The 21,332-nt window shown below is 33.0% G+C and overlaps 1 protein-coding gene across 2 annotated transcripts in view; it reads right to left on the bottom strand.

Annotated features, from left to right (window-relative positions):
• Positions 1-4,183: 4,183 nt before the first annotated feature.
• LOC148279924 (transmembrane protease serine 9-like) overlaps positions 4,184-21,332 on the bottom strand; it is a 44,317-nt gene continuing 27,168 nt past the window's right edge. For both annotated transcript variants that reach the window (XM_088229213.1, XM_088229214.1), the window contains exons 11-16: positions 20,129-20,203; positions 17,584-17,821; positions 13,957-14,103; positions 12,195-12,327; positions 6,087-6,218; positions 4,184-4,824 (exon numbers count right to left, since the gene is read on the bottom strand). In XM_088229213.1, the coding sequence (XP_088085339.1) occupies positions 4,522-4,824; positions 6,087-6,218; positions 12,195-12,327; positions 13,957-14,103; positions 17,584-17,821; positions 20,129-20,203 (1,028 nt within the window). In that variant the 3' untranslated portion in view covers positions 4,184-4,521. The remainder of the gene's footprint in view (positions 4,825-6,086; positions 6,219-12,194; positions 12,328-13,956; positions 14,104-17,583; positions 17,822-20,128; positions 20,204-21,332) is intronic.

The raw sequence follows: 21,332 nt of genomic DNA, 5'->3' as shown, positions 1-21,332 counted from the left end.
TCACTAACAGGATATTTTGTTTGGATATCAGATTAGTACTTAACACAAAACAGCATTTTTTGTAGTTTCGCCCTTATGACCCTAAGCCCCCGAATTAAGAAAAGCAGAAGCAAGCAGCATTTGAGACTTCTTCACCGTGGTGTCGAATGGTCACGAATGGTCTCTGAGACGGTTTGGTCTTGGAAGGAATGGATGATGAAAGAATGAGAAAACATATAACCGGGTGTTTTTTAAACCCTGACACATCCGAAACCACGATGATCAGTATAAGCAAGAAGACATATTAGCATATTTAATAAAGCAAATATTTAAAACGCAGAAATTAAAAAAAAAAAAAAGAAAAACAAATGGTTGCTTACTTCTGCAGGGGAGAAGCGAGGGTGGCATGGCCATGTGGTTGACAGAGTTTTAATTTACCAATATGTCTTCTTGCTCATACTTATCATCGTGGTTTCGGATGTGACGGGGTTTAAAGAACACCCTGTATATCTATGTATATATATTTATTTATATATACACTAAACGAAAGTAGACTGAATGCTGTTGAAATGCGATCCCTCAGGCGAATGTGCGGAAAAACAATGTATGATAGGTGCCCTGATGTCGAAATTAGAGCAGAATGCAAGGCAGAGTTAAGCATTATCGACAAAATTAAGAAAGGTCTTTTGCGATGGTTCGGTCATGTGGAGCGAATGAATGATGAAAGAACGGCTAAAAAGATTTATGATGCGAATGTGTCTGGTTGTAGAAGTCGAGGAAGGCCGAGAAAGACATGGCATTATCAAATACAACAAATTCTTGAAAGTGGTCATGTGAAAAGTCGGAATAATCGACGTGCGTGCATGAGAAGATGTATGAATGTGAAGGAAGCAAAGGAAGTGTGCCAGGACAGAGTGGTGTGGCGTTTTATCCTCTCTGCCTACCTCTCCGGGGAAATGGCGTGATGGTTAGTTAGTTAGTTAGTTATATTTATTTATTTTTTAAAGAAAAAAAAATATTTGCGTTTTTATAATTTACCCAAATATTTAATTTTGAGGGCCATTTTCAACGAGTAATAACTCACTATTAGAAAGTGGAATAAATTTGGGGTAGAGTGGGATTCGAACCGCAGACCTTTGGTCCGTGAGTCCGAGACAATAACCATAGGACCACAACCCGATATAATATTTATATATATATATATATATATATATATATATATATATATATATATATATATATGAGTAGGCAGATAATGCGGTCCGCCACACACGCTTATCTTGACATAGACTGCTTATGTTATCGTTCATTCTCGCCATATATATCGTAAGCAAGAACGAGGACGACCAAAGAAGACAACATGATCAGATAAACCAAATCTTAAGTCTGGTCACGTCAAAAGTAGACAGCAACGAAGGGTATGAATGTGAAAGAAGCTAGCAGTCTATGTCAGGATAGGTGTGTGTGGCGGACCACATTATCTGCCTACTCCTACGGAGAAATGGCGTTATGTCAGTGGTAGTAGTAGAAGAAATAAAACAATGTTTCTTTTTATTATTAATTTTTGGTATAAACTATTTTTGCTAGGCTGTGCACCGCATTTATTCACAAATATTGTTAGTCATGCATTTATTGGTACAGAGCTAAAAGAATATTAAATATATATGTCGCCGCCAAATAGTTGAATCAGCCACTCAATTGAGCTCAATTCTTTCAATGAATGCCAGCATTCAATTGAATGGCTAGGCCGTTCCTGGAAGGAATGAAGATAACTCAACGTTAATCGTATTCGCTGATTGAATGCTAGCCTTTTGAAAACGGCCGAACCACAAACCGCCGGGTCAGGTTAAGTTTTAAAAAAGTTGTTTTCACTTAACGTTAGGATTTAGTTAAGCATTTTTTTTTGTTTTTAAACTAGACCCTACCTATCCTTTCCTAACCAAACTTTACACAACAAAATAAAAATAATAAAAACCGTACGACTTTTGCTCAGAGACATCTCTCATTTATCGCACCGAGAGGGTTCAATATTTTGTAAGAGCGTATTAAGCTCTCAAGGACAAAACTGTTTTCAATAGAGGAGGTAAGAACTGGATTTGAGTGAGAAACCCCATGATGATTTTTCAAATGTTTGAGATTACTATTTACCATATTGATGTGCCATATATATTTATTTTAATTATTTTTCGTGTTTCTGATCCTATATTTGTGGTGATATACTCATGTGTCTGTGTCAACTAATTGCTCGTCCCATCTCAACACAGGATTTTTAGTCCCATGGAGTTGGGACTTTTGTCTCAAATATTTTGCATTAAACTAATGTATGTAAATAAATAAAGTGGCTAATCAGCCCTTTCGTTAAACGTTACTTTCAACATGTTAGGTTTTTAAAAAAAAAAATTTTTTTCATTTAAAATAAATAAATTAAATATTTATGAACTTATTAAGGCTTTTTAGGCTATGCCCGTGTCAAGCCACAATAAATAACAATAAAAATACATAGTATAATTAATTAGATCAAATTATAATGACATAGAATCACAATCTATAAAAAAAGGTAAATGTATTAAATAATCAAATTCCAAAGAATACAATGCAAAAAAGATAATCAGAAATAATTTTTAAAATATAAATTATACAAATTAAGAATCAGACATAATTAAATATACAAAATAGTGATATCATTAAAATCAACAAAATAATAGTAAAATATAGTAGTATTAAAAAAAAAATAACACAAAATAAGCATAATTGAAAAATTGAAATATATAAAAGCATAATTGAAATGATAATTGAGTTATGTTTCTAGAAATTCACTCAATTTTAGTAAGAAATATAAGGAATAGGAGCAATAAATCATATGCCAAATAATAGTACGTACTAAATTAAATTATACAAAAATACATAATTAGAAAAACATAAAAATTTTGCAAGGTTATTCAAATTTTTAAATATTATTTTTATTTCAGTAAAATGGCTACATGGTGCAGAGCCAATTCTACAAAATAAAAACAACACATATTTGAAGCACTCATGGTGGATTCTAAATATCCCACCATCGCTCGAACAAGGGTGAATGAATCCCAGTGGCGAATGGTGATTTTATTTACAGGTAAGCTTTAAAAAATATCATATATCTGTACCTACATAGAAGGTACATAATAAACTTACTACTATGCTCTATTTTTTGTAAATTTATTGATATCATTCTACCTTTGCTAGAATTCCACTCGTCCATGCGCTTTGTAGCTGCACGATGGTTGGTTATCTAGCTTTCATATATCAACTTTAAAATACCTACATTTTGTAAATGGCGTCTAGAATTCCAATCGTCTATGCGCTTAGTAGCTGCGAGCCGTGTTGTAATCTTACTCCTTTTTGTTATTCATATTATTTTATTTTTTTGGTATCATTAATACACTAAATTTATTTGTCAATTTTTAAAATGTGTAAATGGGGGCTAAATTTCTAACTGTCTGCGCTCTGTAGCTACAAGACGTTCTGTAATCTAGCTCCTATTTGCTATATTTTTTTATTAATCTTAATTGAAAACGAGGAACTAGAATCCTAACCGTCCATGCGCTCTGTAGCTGCAAGACGTACTGGGATATTTATTAATTGTACAGCGCCCTTGAGGTGATTTTCACAAAAATGGCGCTATATAAATTATCCAACTATATTTATATATAATGTAAGTAATCTATACTATAAATTGATATTTTTCTGTGGTTCTGTGTGATACAACAACTGTCATTTGTGAAATCAACTTAAACGACGTAACTTCGTGATATTTTATTTTATGATATATTCAATTGAAATGTCTACTAGCCGAATTGCTCTAGAAATTAATAGTGCTAAAAACGGCCGCGTCGAGCGCCATATGGCCGGCACATATTGCGTCATACGCATGAAAGTAATTATGGTCTTATGTCAAAAGTACCATCTCAAAGAAAAATGGCCCTTAAAAAATAACGTTTGAAATACTGTTTTCCAAACCAAGAATCTTTAAATAATTTGTGTAATCTGCAAGTTTAATATAGGAGCAAAAATCAGTATTGTATACTTATTTGTACGAAAAAATAAGCTGGAATAATCGGCTAGTTTCTTGGCTCACCGCAGGCGCTGGGCGCGCTTTATTAATATTGATATTTATATAAGGATAAAAATACAAACGGTGGAAATGATTTAAAATAAATATTAATAATTTTATTTGTTTTTCTGTACATAAAGTTACAGTAAAACGTTATTATGGTTAGTCAAATATAATGGTAAGCTGCGCATAATCGCTTCTATACACGGTTCGCCCCTGATGGATCCACCCTTAGGTGGCTTGGAGAAGCAAGCATTTAATGAACATTGAATTCCGTCATTTGATAAACAGCCAAGCCAAACAATTAAGTGGCAGATTTATCTATTTGGCGGTGACATATTTACGGTTATCACTTATCATAATAATTACAGTTTAAAGAAGACTGTGTCTCATTCTTGATATTGGGTATTTTTCTAATTTAGTGCAATTTCTGCATACACATTACTTGTTACTTAGTCCCAAACTGGTAGTCCTTCTATGCGAGTTGGAATGGATGTCTCCGCTGTCGTAACGGGAATAGAAGGATTCTTCGGAGATACGTTTTCCCGCTGAGGAATTTTCGCCGCAATGGAACCTTCTGCGGGAACTTGGGGCCACACAACACTCTCCACCCACGAAATGTACGCTGATACTTTGGTATAGATCCCAGGGACAAATCCTGCGCAGCCTTTCCCAAAGGATGAAATCCCAACAACGAGGTACGTGCAGTCCACATTGTGTCCATTGTATATCTGCAAAGGACCTCCTGAATCACCCTGAAATAAATCATCAGTAACAACCTTAACAAAAAGAGAATTAAACAGGAAGTAATCTATCTATCAATATTTATTCCAATGAAATAAAATAAATAAAAATAAATCTAAATTTAGTCCTTGGTGACGTGTGTTGGCTGACTTTGTTGGGCCATCTTGGATTAGTTCATGCGCTCTCTAGGCTATCGATGAAATAACTTTTGCTCCTTACTCGCGTCATCACTTCTTCAATTCTAATCTTGAATGAACGCGAAGTTTTATCTATGTAAAATTTTCTACAATCATGGCAAGTTAGTTTTTATACCCCTAATTTATCTAATTTGTTGGTTTTACCTTAAGTGTATTTTTTTTAAATTACCTATATTATTATTTATGTAGAATGCCGGTTCTACGCTGCTGGGCAAATCTTTTAAAATTTGGTTGCTTACATTGTTGGCGTACAAAAATCTCCTCCATCGTTTATTGTCATCGAGATCTATGTTTATTAACATATTTCAACAGAGATAAAGAACATTTTAGAGAAGGTAATATAGAAGTCTGGGAATCTAGAGGGCTTATGACCTGTCATTGGCTGGTTTACGTGGCCACTTTACACGCTGTGTAACATTCACCATTATGCCCATATTTGAACATATATATTTCTTCAATTCTATAATCTGTTGATGTTTGTGAAGTTAAAGAGCTGAACCCTTTATTTATGCGGGTGAGATTCATCTAATTGAATTATTTCACCTACACACTAGGCAACGACTGAAAAATTTTCAATTTCTATACTTCTTCATGGACCAGGTGGATTTATCAACAATATTTTGAGTTTGTCCAAATTTTGTAGACAAATTTAAAATATTGTTGAAATCTATGTTGTTTAAATATAAATATTTATTATGAACGTTTTGTTTATCTTCTTTGTTTAAAGCATTATCTACTTTATTTGGCTTATATCTATTATTATATTTTACGTATGTATATTTAGTTTTTATATAACCCTGAAGAGGGCAACGTGAGTTGCCAAAACTAGTCGGTTGTGACAGCAAATAAGTGATTCATAAAATAAAGAATTTTTTTTTAAAGTTCATTTTCTCTCGCAGGAAATTGACGCAGGGAACACGATCAATTCACCGCAATTATGCAAATTAAAAACCTTGAAATTGTTTTAGGGAGCCACCAGATTTCTGTCTAACAGGAAAATTTCAAATCGCATTTAAAAGTATCAAAATAATTGCCATATAAAATAAATTAGTAGCAACTACGTTTTACGACTTTACCTGACAAGTATCCTTAAGTCCTTTAGGATCTCCATAACATAATTGAATGGAGTGATCAATTCCTTTGAATAGTCTTCTCGATTTATTGTATTCTTGGGAACAATTGGCTTCGGAATATTTGTGTAAAACTACCTAAAAAAACAAAATATTAAGAAGGGCATTATAGACATGTTATTTTGAATAGTACGTCACCATTTTGAAGTGTCTCTTTTATATTTTTTTATTTTTTTACTAGGTAAACGAACAGTATGTACACAAATATTGACAATTTCCTTTTATATTAGTGTAAGACACTTATGCAAACACCAAAAAAATTGTTTACACTTAATACAATAATTTAAATTATGTTAAATATAACAAATGTAAAAGAAAAGAAATAAAAAAATATGTATGTAATAATAAAATTAAATATCCACTTCTCTCAAAATTTCATTGATTTTTGACCTAAATTTACATACATTGTCACAAAAAATGTCAACCTTGGTAAATCTGTTGTTATACCGGTCGCATATTCTAGGTATTGTAGATTATTTCAAATAGTTTGTTGACGCGTTCTCTGTGTGAAACAGAAGATTATGTCTTGTCGGTCTAGATGGCACACGGAATGAAAGTTTTTTAAGTAGGTTAGGAGAATCAATTGTATTATTGATTAATTTGTATAAAAATAACTGGTCTAACATTATTCTTCGATTTTTAATAGAGTTTATTCCATGGTACTGCATACTTTCGGCATGGTTAGAGAAGTTAATGTTTAACCGGTAGAGTCGTCCTGCTTACAAATAAATATTGGACCCTTTCTAGTCTATTAATACTTGCATTATAGTAAGGTGTCAAAAAAAGGAGTACAGTACTCTAGCTGGGGACGAACAAATGTTTTGTAAAGTTTTTCATATGTCTCTGCATATTTAAATGGTTTTGATACCCGCATAATAAGTCCGACCATTTTACCTTTTTTTTTTCAGGACTGATTCAGTATTTATTTATTTATTTATTAACGGACATTGTCCATGTATACAATTTATAAGGTTTAAATATTACAATAAAAGAGTAGTTTAAAACATTTAAAGAAAAAAGAAAGAAGCATTGACAAACATAAGGGACATCGAGACAAGATCTGGACTATTTATTTAGTGCTCGTTTAAATCGTTGTAAACTTAAACCAAAAAAGTCCAGATCCTGTCTTGAGTTAACAATACGACAAAGGCGGGTCATTGGAGAATTTAGGCCATAGTTTGTTCTATGCTGATCGATGAACAGTACTTCATTGTTTCTCAATCTACGAGTCGGAATATTGAATTTTACTTGTCCCAGTAATGATGGAACATCGATTATACCATTTAGTATGCCGAACATATATATGGAGTCAATATTAGTTCTACGTTTTTGTAGACTAGAAATATTTAACATTGACTCTATTTCAGCATAAGAATAATTATCTCTCTCTAGTCCGAGCATCCACGCTATTTTTCGAAGCAAGCGATGTTGGACTGATTCAATGTGATTTATGCGATTGACATAGAATGGAGACCAGACCACCGAGGCATATTCAAGAAGAGGGCGAACAGTTGAGCAATAAAGAGTTTTGATTGTACGGACATTAGTAAAATCAGAGGATATTCTGTTAATGAAGCCAAGTAATTTCAGTGATTTATTTACTGTATTATCTATATGCTCATTGTATGTCAGTTTATAGTCCAAAACAACTCCTAAATCTCTGATGGACTTGACTACATGAATATTAAACATTCGTTTCGTATCAATAATAACACATAAGTCGTTAATTTGCTCAGAGTAATAATGCGCCAAGCTATAGAGGAGCCCAAACGTAGAAAACCCATTCCATGACTATTTGGTATTAAGTAAGCTACAGTTCGCAGCAAAACAATGGGCCTTACTCAGGTCGAGAATTGTTAAATGGATATTAATTTGCATTGTAAATACTTTTAAATATGTACTTGTGTATTTATTATTGTAGGGTTATTCTAATTTATTTTTCTATAATTCGCCTATATTTATTTTATAAAACTGAAAATACATGTGTGTGTTAATTTTTTTCCTTATTATTCATTTTATTCACAATATACTTATGTTACATTTATTAAGATAATAAATCCTAGCTCCATGGAACCAAATTCCGGTGTTGAGTTTGTTTGTTTGTCCGTCACATCTCAGAAACGGCGAGTCGTAGCGGCCTGAAATTTGGACACGTCATTTAAGATGCCATTTTAAGGTTAACGTTGCTATTTTCGAGTAAAATTTTAATCGACATCTACTCGATAAAGACTACAACTTTATATGGATGCCTAGTGCGGCCCCGACATATTGTCTTTAATCAATTGACATTATCAACAGTTAACAAAATTCACAAATGTATCCCCTTACTCAAGAAAAAAATAATATCTGAAGTAAATATGTTGATATAAAGAAAGTTTTTAAGCAACATAATACACGTGTCGGGACAATAAATGCCAAAAATCCATGTAAATCATGGGAAAATATTTGAAATCAATTACCTGTGAAAACTGACTCCTTTAACACCTTGGACGCTCCTACTGCTGCAACTAAACATACTGCAATTCACCACAGTCATTTAGTCAGTTATTTACAAACAAAACCAAGCACAGCGACGAAAGAATCCGACCGAACCGTTATGTGTTTGTTGTCAAACAAAACAAAATGGCCACCATTTTTTTGCCAACCAACATCGGTTGCGTTCTATGAAACATAGTGATAGAGCTTCTCTATAGGTTACGCATATTACTCTGAGTGAATTCGACTGTCTGTTTTAGAGATCGGGGTGTTATTGAAAGAGTAAGGAAAGCTGATTGTCGTTTGTTTGCGCGAAATACAAAATGAGTGATATTTACTTATGTTTAATTCCAGTAAATTTTGATTACAATACTGAAAAAATCTGTCGAGATCATCTTGCATTTTTGCAGCCAGTGTGAGATTTAACGCAGTCCTAATTTTTTATGTCATCGGCTAAGAAGATGAATTTACAAAATTTAAAATCTCTGTTGCAATTTTGTTGATATATTGTGTAAAAAGCGCCTAGTTTTATTACCCGTCTTCGGATGCTTGGTATTAAAAAAAAAACTATTTTTTAAATACGCAAAACTTCCCAACACGGGAATTTTTTTCGGAGACTTAAAACAAAAACGATTCTTTTCTGAGGCGCTAAAAATGGAAATATAAGACCTCAATTTTGATTATTTTAGTTAACACAGTATTCAGAGACAAACTTTATTCAAATACGTATTTATCAAACCGCTCTGCGACGAATATCCTGTTGTGTCTAAATAATACGCAAACTATCCGATTGAAAATAATCATAATTTCAATGATAATAATAATAATAATAAGTACTGGCGTTATCGGCATTTCGTTTTGACCGAGTATAGACTAGGCTTCCAGACAACACGCTTCATTTTGCTCCAGCAGTTCCTAGGCGGGTTGTGAGCTCTTTGGGCATGCTTCCATCCTCAGTTATGTGAACTCCCAAGTATTCAATGCTGTCAACTTTCTCCATCCTCTGTCCATTGTTATCAAGAGGCTATCAGGGTCAGCACAGGAAAGAAGAAACTAATTTAGAACTGAATAACTCCCTGGAGAGATAATCCTGCCTGTCTGAGAGCGTTTGGACATACTCAAAACCATAGAATTAAGAATAGTCCAGAAACCGCATACGCACATAAACAGAAGGCAACTCAACTACTCATAAATGAATGGGTTTACGATTTGACCCATTAGTTTCTTTGTAGACGTCGCTCAGTACGCAACTCCTGATTTGAATTCAACTATGCCGTGTTGTGTCCTTTTAAAGTGTAGAAATACTGCAAGTATCTTAAAATAACAGGATGCAATCACATTTCATGATTAAAGCCCAACAATAAATACAAAAAAAAACGAAAGCGTTACACATTACGTCCCCATATAATAGACCAAAAGAAGATTTATTAATATATGGACACACTCACGAATGTTTGCATAATAATCTAAAAGACTGTAAATGCACAAAAATAGATCATGTATTAAAATAAAAGTATTTAGGTGTTATTATAGATTCCACTTTTAATTGGGAAGAACAGGTAAAAACAGTTTGCAATAAGCTAAGAGTTTGCCTACTTAACATGTACCATTTAAAACCATACATACCATACCCAGTGCTGAGACTGGTTTACTTGGGGCTAGTTGACCCCAATAATTCAATATGGATTAAGAATATGGGGACTAAGTTTCAAATCTTATACCGACAGAGTCTTGAACTTACAGGTACAAATCTTAAAAATTATCGTACCTGTAAAAATAAAGATTGAGGCAAAAGACAACAATAAAATATTATTTGATTATGTTAACGTTTTGCCAATTTACAAACAGTGTCAGTATAAGATAGTGACAGATCATTTCCTCGATTGCAGTTTTAAATCCAAAGTAACCCACCAGATCGTGACCCGACAAGTATCGGCACAGCAGCTGACGGTACCACGACAGAAGAACTACTATGGAGATAGAACAATGGGGAGTGTAGAACCAAAACTGTACAATTTAATACCAGCTGAAAATCGTAAGGAAAAAAACCTAATTTCATTTAAAAAAATAGTCAAACAATTATTAATAACAGCAAGTGAAACTTAAGTGTGCATATAAATATATTTTATTCTTCATTTATTATTAAACTATGTACTTAATTATATATATTTTTAAATAATATAATGTAACCCGCAGACAAGCTTCAGCTTTGCGGAAACAAAAATACAATTATGTATGTTACTGATTTGTTCAAATGAATAAAACTTAAAAAAAATAAAATATATTTGTAATTAGCAAAAGAATGCTTACGTCGCAAATGCATTATTTAAAAATTTAGTTATTTTTCCATCTGTCAGATTGTCGAAGAAACAAAACGAAAATTTCGTTACTGTTGCCAGGGTAGTAATTTTTATTTTCCTACTTTGCTCATCTAATGAGAGAACTTATGAAAACTGGATCTCGAATTAAACAACTGTGTGGTGGACATTTGACCGAATTTTATCTTCAAAACTCAACATGATATAAAAATATCCGTTTTCTGTAAAATAAAATTTGTTTTATATTTTTAGTTTAAAGTTCATTAATTCAATTACTCTTATTAAATGACCCTTTACTTATCTACCATGTTGTGTCAATCAATATTTCCGCGTGCACAATACAATTTTAGACAAATTTCTCTCTTAATAACCAGATTGCTTTTTTTCAACCTTACATTTGTATTATTAGTTTTTTCCCCATCGTGCAACATAGCGCGACGACATCACAAATGCGCGCGGTGAAAGTAGGGCATAGTAGGAGGATTATTGGACACAATCCGATGTATTCAAATATGATTCTACGCTCCTCCTTGACTATTCTAAATGAGGAATTCCACTGTTTTCTATATTTTTTTTCTATAAGCGTACTATTTAACTAAGCAAAAATATATTTTTTTTCTGTGCGTTATTTACAAAGATATGATTTTTTAAAGTTACATTTATCAAATACCGCGCCAAATGACTGTAATCAGTGTGTCACTTTTCAGTAGCGACGTCATGAAACGGTTGGCGTTCTTACTTTCACTGACCTGACAAGAATCTATGGAATATTGCTTTGATTACTTCATTCAGTTGATCGTAATTTGCTCATTTCTATGTAATGGTTGTTTTTACGAACGTTTTGATGTAGAAAAACCTAGAAAGTTGACATAATCTCTGGTTAAAACGTCAAATTATACAAATTATACTCTTTTTTTTTCTATGGTCAAAACGTTCCTTACAAGGTGCGGGGGCTTTAAAGCGGAAACCGGAAATACTACACGTAGATATAAGGAGTGACGTCATTATTTACGATTTTAAAATGAATACTATTTTTAACATTTTTTATTTAATTTTGCGTGCGTTTTTGAGATATTTCATCCTACTCCAATTTTTTTGAATATTCACGTGTACACGAAAACATTTTTAAAATTTAATTCCGGGTTTGAATGGAATTCCTCATTCTATGCTCAAAACATTGTTGAATATTTTTTTTATGTTACTCTGGTTTCTATTGGGTTCTCCTTTGTATTGTTCTCGTTATATATAAAAAAAAACATACCTTATTGAGAAAATTGTCAAATGTGTCAACTGCGTAAGCGGTGCGACCCCAGCCAGTAGCAGTCAGCTTACTATCGTCTATTTCATTACCAACGTGCAAACAGGCTGGACGGACAAACTTGGTAAAGGTTACCCTGTATCAAAATAAAACATATCTTTTATCAGTCAGTCCCCACACAAATCTATATAGTAAAATAATCTATTTTTACAGGTTTTTAAAATTATAAATCATATAACACAAAGTATTTTACAAGTATAATACGTTGAATTACATTCCAAGGAGTTACAACAACTCAATTCGGGACATAAATAATATTAACATTAAAAAAATAACACGTATTGAGAACAACAAAGAAACAAAGCAAATTTAGCACCTTTATAACTAAATATAGCAAAACTATATATACGCCAAAAACCTTTTCTTACACAAACAGAATAAATACATTGGTTAGGCCGATTGAAAATGTGTCACAGCGTAAATAAATTCCTATACCTGTCTCCTTTTCTCTCGCCCACTTGAATCCTGTACTTTTTGCACCTTTACAGTTTTAATAACTAATGAGTTGATTATTTTGCCACCTGTGGTTAGTGTCGGATTTGACCGCGATCGAAGTGCATGTTCGGTTTGGAGTTTTACCGCTTAAGCTACCGCTCACTCCGCCGTATCGCCGCCTCAGCTAAGCTCGGAGAAAATAAGAAAATCAACAAAAAGTCAGTCCATTCACTCCATTTCCTTGCATCCATTTGCGCTGTGACATTTACAAAATTCAATATACCTACTGTCCAGAACCAGCTCACGCATTGCCATACATAAAAAAACGCTTTTAAGAATAAAAAAAGTAGTGAATCTACTAACGGAGATAAGGTCATTAACATCACATGCCATGCAGATGGTGTTGCCATAGTGATGATGAGAACATATCCATCCCAGTAAGTAAACATCTGAATGCCCAAGAAATGTCGTATAGTACAATGAACACATGATTATTCTAAACATAATTCGGATGTACAAAACGTGTGTCAGACCAATCATGGTGTATACAACAGAGGCGAGGATAGGTAGGGAGGAAATAAAAAATACGAAAAACCAAGTAGAAAAACTTAATGGAAAAACTGAATAGAAAAACTTAATAGATTAACTTCAGGGCCAGACCACGAAACTTCAGAGGACATTCCTCATTGTAAGCTTAAAAAAAATTCCAACAATTTTTTTTCCGAAAAGTCATTTTAAAAAAAATAAACAAATCGTAATCTCAAAATTGAGTAAATCCTTAATTTCTCGGACAAGCAATCCCTCCACGGACCCCCTAACACTCTCCTACCCAGCCGCTTCACTTCCGCGTCTGGTGCGTATCGCTTCGCTGGTCAAATACGTTTTTTTCGCATTTGGATGGAAGAATTGAAGAAATATGTATACTCAAACATAGGCAAAATGGTGAATGTTACACAGTGTGTAAAGTTGCCACTTAAACCAGCCAATGACAGGTCATAAGCCCTGTAAATGCCTTGACTTCCATATACCCTTATTTAAGGTTTTCTCCATCCCTGTTGTAATTTGTTAATGTTATTACGAGTATAATAGTTGTTGATGTTGATTTGACTCTGTATTTTAATTTTAAATTTTCTTCACTTCAATTTTAGCACTATATTTCAGTTCCTAGATCATTGCAGGTTTCGCGCTTGTCAGCATATTTAGATTTTTAGCAGTAAATTATTTGGGGTAGAAATTAAATCAATTAAGTAAAAATGGAAAAAAATCTTACTCCCTGTCTAGTTGCACCAGGCCAATGTCATTGTAGATATAAAGCCGTTTAAAATCGGGATGCGCAACCAGTGTTGCAACTTTGTAAATATTAGCAGGATCAGCAACATCTATTGCTCCACCGCCAAGTCTTACCACCTCTAAGTTTCTGAAAGAAGATTGCAGTATATTTATTGATTTAGTCAGTTTTTTATGCAATAGTTTAGCGTTTACTCCAATACAAAACAGGGAAAAATCATATACGACGAATACCATATATCATTCTCAAAAAACCCGTGAGATATTCAACGGAAGATCTATTCGCTGAGTTAAAGATATCGGATGTAAGACAATTGTTTGTAAGGTGCCTACTACTTGTATTTTATGATAAATTAACTGAGGTCAAAAGAACCCAACAAAATATAAACACACGTTCAGCAACACAAATTAACTGTATTGTCCCATTTGTATCAACCGCCTTTGGTAAAAAGCAATACAATGTAATTGCTCAAAAATATTAAATGATTTATTGCCAAATATAAAACAAGTTTTAAAATAAAAATAACTGCACATATAAATAGTGTAGGGAGAGACTTTTTTGAAAAATATATGTAAATCAATAAACGTAGTACTTTATATAATTGGTACACATATTATTTATATTTTTATGTATTTCATTGCCTTATATTTGTTTTATTATGTATTATTTTTTATATATATACACGGCCTAAGCCAATTACAACAGTTACATGAAGAAACATAAATGCAAGAAACTGAACAAAAAGAACATGAAACTATTTAGCAAAGACAAACAAAGGAGAAACAATAATTGTATACAATATATTTAAAAAAACGAAAGACCAAGAACTTTGAGCTAAACCATGCAATATTATACTATATTATTTATGTTTAAGTAACATGTATTCTTGGCACATATATATACTTTATATTTGTATAGTAATGATTTTTAATTTCTTACATTAGATTAGCTAGGCATTTATAATTAAGTAGTTTTAGTTTTTCTTTTTTATGTTATTGTTTTATTAGTATAGGACTACTTAAGCTCTAAAGATAAAAAATCTCCATCTTAGAACAGGCTGTGCCATGTTAGATGGAGACTATCATAAACAGAGAACACTCCGTTTTCATATTACATTAATTGGTTTTATAATCAATTATACGATACGCCATAACTTCCTGGGGGTTATCAAGTGAAACGAATATTAATTTTATTCAAACCTTGCAAAATTCTATGATCAAATTGCTACTACATAAAGATGTATACCGCCAGAGACACAATATTTCAATATCATTAATGTATAAATCTGTAAATAAATTATCTGTTAAGGCTCTACTTTGGTACAAATTAATTTGTCCGCATGCGTCGCACTCCGAGTATAAACTCAAGTTGGTACATGATTACAACACCAGGTTTACTAGTATGGAAGGGCTAGCTGTTCCTAGATACTGCAAAAAATATGGCAAAAGGACACTGCAATACAGTATACCTAAAATATTTAACATGTTACCAAACAATATTAAAAATACTGAGTTAAATACAGGAGTGCGACGTTTGCTCAAATTACGGTTATTAGAAAAAAGTTTTTTGTATAAGTGATAGTTTTTAATTTTTCATAATGTAATCTGTAATCTTCAACATCTTTTACTTTATTCTTTAATATGCTGTTTTTTTTTTTTCTTTCTTTAAATACGCTTTTTGCTATACAACATACATTCATTTTTTTATTATGACTTTAAATATGTTTCTTACTATGTATTCTGTTTTTATGTTTTTACTGCATTTATTACTTTGTTTTAATAATTTAATTTTTTTGCTACGTTTTTTTTACTACATTTTTTACTATGTTTTTACTACATTTTTACTATGTTTTTACTACAATTTTACTAAGTTTTTACTATGTTTTTACTACAATTTTACTATGTTTTTACTACATTTTTACCATGTTTTTACTCCATTTTTTACTTTGTTTTTCACTTTGTCCTGTATCTTTATAACTGTTTCTATAAATTGATTACTGTTTTTTTATATTTTTTTTGACTGTTTTAGAACGGGGTAAATAGCCCTAGTTAAACAGTCAAAGCAACTTTACATAAATTATAATTTTGTGTATGTAATATAATGATAATAAATAAATAAATAAATAAATAAATTGTTTTTCAAGTAAAATGATTGTTAATGTAGGTTAAGTGTAAATAATCGATGTAATTTATAAGAACCTGCTGACGAGTTGTATGTATGCAACTCAGCAGGACTTGAATTCAAGACTATTTTGTAAATATTTTTGAAAAATAAATAAAAATAAAAAAAAATATAGATTCCCTGTTATTAAGTATGTATATATTTTTTTTGCAGTCAATTTATAAATAAATAAATAAATAAAATAATAATAATATAATAATTAATAAATACTATTAGTACTACCGTCACGCCATTTCCCCGTGTACTGCACACGTGTATCATGTCATAAATTTCTAGTTTCTTCCACGTTCATACATCTTTTCACATACGCCCTTCGGTTTTGCCTGCTTTTGACATGACCAGATTTAAGATTTTGGTTTATCTGATCATACCACGTCACTGTCTCACGTTACAGTTCATTTTCGCCATATATAGGTACTTTTTTTACCATTCTTTTGTCATCCATTCGTTCTACATGACCAAACCATCTCAGAGACCCTTTCTAAATCTTATCAATTATACCTGATTTAGATTCACACTATCACTTGATTTTATCCTTTGTTACCCTTTCAAACATTGATTTCCCATACATTCGTCTAAGATATTGCATTTCAACCGTGTTCAACCAGCTTTCTTTTCATAAAATAAGTTTGTATGGTAACATAACCAAATTTTTCAACAGCAGTGGTTAAATCCCTGTCGTTTGCCGGTTTTATAAATATGAACTTGATTGATTAATGAAATGAAATGCCGAATCCACAGCTGTGTACCCACTCTTTGAGATTAAAAAAGATTATTCCACTGCTCTGCAGGCTAGCAGCCTCAGTGCCTCGATTATGATGGAAAGATAAAGACGTCGTACCTTCACCTTGACGGTATAGTTGAAAATAAATTCCCTGAAGCGATTATAAAGATATACTACCGACCCCCCCCCCCTTCATGTTTTGGGTAGGTACATCGATATGAAACAAGGGGAAGCGTACGTCACGGAGTCATCCCTAATTCTGACCTTTCTCTTGACGCTCAAATTAGTAGAACGATAAGTTCATGCTTTTACCAACTGAGCACACTCACCCTGCCCATAAACCTACCCTCACACCCATATACAATCACACACATACTCACATACCTACCAAAACCACACTCCACTTTTTTACACACGCATCCTCACGCAAAAAAAAACTCGCACACCACTTCTATGAATTAATATTTGACTGAACTGAATTTTCATAATTGTGTTTATGTGGAAAACTGATTTGGCTTTATTTTATGTTTTTTTATAATGATGCGTATATTTTTTGTATTGCTGTTGTTTTTCTGAATAAACAAAATAAAATAAAATAAAATAAAACCGAGAATAAATTATACTTTTCACTGTATTCTACGCATTGTCAAAAAACTATGATTCATATTTTATTTTTGGTCCTTCGTATTTTGTAAAATACTTACGTATTTCTAGGTACCACACAGTTGCCTGACGAAAGGACCCATCTTTCGCTGATGAGGCTTCCTCCGCATTGCCACTTGATTGTATCGTCCTCTTTATACCCCAAATGCGCCATGTGAGGAAATTCTCCCGGAACTGCTGCAGTTCCTCCGACAATTAATGGTGTGGCGACGTGAGAACACGCATACTCCCGGATACCGTTCGTACACGGGTGCACGGACTCCGCCAGCTCTATGCATTCTGGAATAAGTTACGAGAAAAATTACTGGCTAATCATTTTACCATCGTCATAGCGCGTAGTCCCGACGTTAGACAAATATGGAGCAGGGGCGAACCGTATATAGAAGCGATTATGCGCAGCTTACCATTATATTTGACTAACCGTAATAATGTTTTACTGTAACTTTATTTACAGAAAAACAAATAAAATAATTACTATTTATTTTAAATCATTTAATATAAATATTAATATTAATAAAGCGCGCTCAGCGCCTGCGGTGAGCCAAGAAACTAGCCGATCATTCCAGCTTATTTTTTCATTCAAATAAGTATACTATATTTTGAATGCCTTAATCCCAGTACGGGTTTTTTCTCCTAGATTAAACTTGCAGATTACACAAATAATTTGAAGGTTCTTGATTAGGAAAACCGTATTTACAACATTATTTCTTAAGGGATATTTTTCTTTGAGATGCTACTTTTGACATAAGACCATTATTACTTTCATGCGTTATATTGCAGGACATATGGCGTGAGATCAAAGAAAATAAAATAAAATAAATAACTATATAATCATAAAATATTTTATTTTCTTATATAAAATAATAAGAAAATAAAATAAAATAATGATGTAGATATGAGCACACCAGCAAAGTTTGCTTGCCTATAACTGACTGACGTTCTTCTCTTCTTTTCCACGTCCGCTCCTAAGTGGAGCACGTGGACATCACGAGATGCCTCCAGGAGACCCAGCCAGCACTCTCGCCTCCTTCCGCGTCAATCTCGCGTCCCTTCGTTCCGCTGAATAAAACCGAAAGACCCCATCGACGGCCTTCCTGGATGGCGGGGACTCGCAGGCGTAAAACAGAGGCAACTTGGGTTTCAGTTCTCCCGAACCACGCGCGGCACGCGTCCAAGCCAGGCTCGCCGCCGCATCCTCCGGACGCTCTTTATAGAAGGCTGGTGCGTCCGTTCTCGGACTTCAATGTTAGTTATGAAATCAATTCACCGTATGCCTAATATTCTCCCCATGCACTTACTCTCAAAAACTCAGAAGTTTGGTGGTGACCAATGTCAGAAATTATCATCGTCTATATTCATTGCAGTACTGATCATAGTCTTATACATTTTTTCAAATAATAAAAATGGTCAAGTGATACTACAATAGGGTATTATCACTCGGGAGGAATATCGGATTTAACCTACTGTACAAATTAAATATTTTTTAATGATTCTTCTAGTGTTTATATAAGCCCTTATAATGAATATTTTCATTCGTTTTTTTCGTTTGGAAAATAAGGTCTTTCGAAAACGATCGTTTCTCAAATTGGTATTAAATTTTGTCACGGAAGTTCACGAGTAATGCATTCATTTTAATGTTGGTAATGCCACAGGCCACTGATAGAAATATAAGGAGAGTTGTCTATGCATATTATCTTAAGCCGCCCCTTACCCGCTCCACACTCCAGCTCCAGGAGCTGACAGATGAAAGTGAAAACGGATTACATCTTACATCTCGAATTTCTTTTATTATTTTATGGTTTTCAACCTCTTCTAAATATTAATTTGTTATGATAATGATAAATTGAATTGTCAATTTATCGTGAAAATTATAAATTACAACTCGTAGCGTTTGATAAGTGACAGGACGACGAAAATGTAAACAAACGACACATAGAAAAAAGAAGCTATCTACAATAATACTCTATAAAATCCGTAGACATTGATGAAAACAATGTGATGACGTCACAAAACATCCGAAGACGTCATACTTGATGACGTCACGAATTGTGTGTTTTTGGCACCATTCAAATGACTAGAATTGAATCCTTTATATCTCCCTTATTTCTTAACAAATTTAAATGAGAATAGTACCGATCGGCTTATGATTTTTTAGATTAATTTATTAGCTAATAAAAAAATCAACGCAACATTGTGTTTGTTTTCGCATTGATTTCCGTTATGAAGAAGGGGGATGATAGTCGGTATTAAATAAATACGCATTTTTTCCACGAATCAACAGTGGTGTAGTTCTAAATAAAAAAGTACCTGAGCGCACCGCCACTACTATGGTGAAGTGGTAGGGAAGTGGGGGGAGGACACACGTTAGACTTTTGCCAGTTATCGGCAATAAATACGTTTGCTGTTATTTCGAATTGTTTACAGAGACTTAAGTACATATTTTTTTGAAACGTAATATTTGTTCCTGACCAGAGCCGGAGCGCCGCTCCGCTCAGATAAAAAGTGCCGGAGCGCCGCTCCGGTGCGCTCCGGCCCGATTGCACCACTGCGGGAATCAATAGAGTAATGATAAAAACATAATCTTACTGTCCCAAGCTTTCTGTCCTGTTGTTTTAATCGTCACTGCATTTTCAGGAAGTGCTGGACAAGTTGATGCATCACCTGTAAATTATAAAAAAATATAATCTACCGACAGACAGTAAGCATTGTTAATGCCAGTTGCAGTGTAATCTTTGCCAAGGGAGGTCACGTTTCGTGAGCTCCGTCAATGAAAAATTTCCAAACAGGATTCTAAGTGGTTTTTTCTGTTTTTTTTTTCGTATTTATTTTCTACACCGTTCGATTTGTGTTTTCTATGCGCGTCTAACGGTCTTTTTGTTTTTTCTGTAAGCGTTGTAATTTTTTAGAAAATCATAAAAAAAGTGTTTTTTGTGATAAAAAGCGCCGTTTTTTAGAACGCTGCCCTTATGGTAGCATTTTTTATAAATATTTTTTTAAACTTTGTGTATCTTTAAAGGACCTATAAAAAAAGTCCCCAATAGGTATATACTACCACCTACCGCTTCCGAGATAGATAGGTTTTTTCACTTTGCCGCGTTGTTGTGAAAAAAATCGTTTTTTGCGTGACAAAGTATTGTGGTATATCAATCTGCGCGAACTGATAAGAAAAATTCAAAAATATATTTATAATTTCAAAAAAGTGAAGAGAAGTGAAAATTTTGATAAAAACCTAAAAATTTCCCTTTTTTGGTGAACGCTCTCCTTGTGATAAAAGATAAAATTGTGCAGTAAACATTATTCGACGCGGCTTGTCAAGAGAACCATTTAAGTCCGCAACAGCATATTTTTATCTTTTACATTTATTAGCAGATAAATCCTCTTTTTGAAATATAAACTTGTATATTATAACTCCCATATTTAAAAATAAAAAGCATTGTTAATGCTTAGATTTTCATACTCCGTCTCAAAAAGATTATCTCATGCAGATACATGTCAATATTACTTAAAATTGTATTACATTGTTTAGAATTTTAACATCCTTAATTTTATGTAAGTAGACAAATTTAATAGATAAAAAACTAAAATATTAAAAAATAACCACACTGTTTTTTAAAGATTAACAAACAATAAAAACCTGTGGGTCACCTTAATAGGTAATTCAATTTCTGTGATACCTATCGTTTACAATAACATTACAATTTATTTTCAAAATGTTTGGTGCATAGAATTAAGAATAGTCAAGAAACCGCATACGCGCATCAAACAGAAGGCGACTAAACTACTCTATAAG

This window comes from Micrasema longulum, unplaced genomic scaffold (genome assembly GCF_059751315.1).
Source record: "Micrasema longulum isolate JH-2025_06_02 unplaced genomic scaffold, ASM5975131v1 h1tg000644l, whole genome shotgun sequence".
NCBI classification, from domain to species: Eukaryota; Metazoa; Arthropoda; class Insecta; order Trichoptera; family Brachycentridae; genus Micrasema; species Micrasema longulum.
The sequence above is the reverse complement of the archived record's forward strand: the minus strand, read 5'-3'. Positions and strand labels throughout refer to the sequence as shown.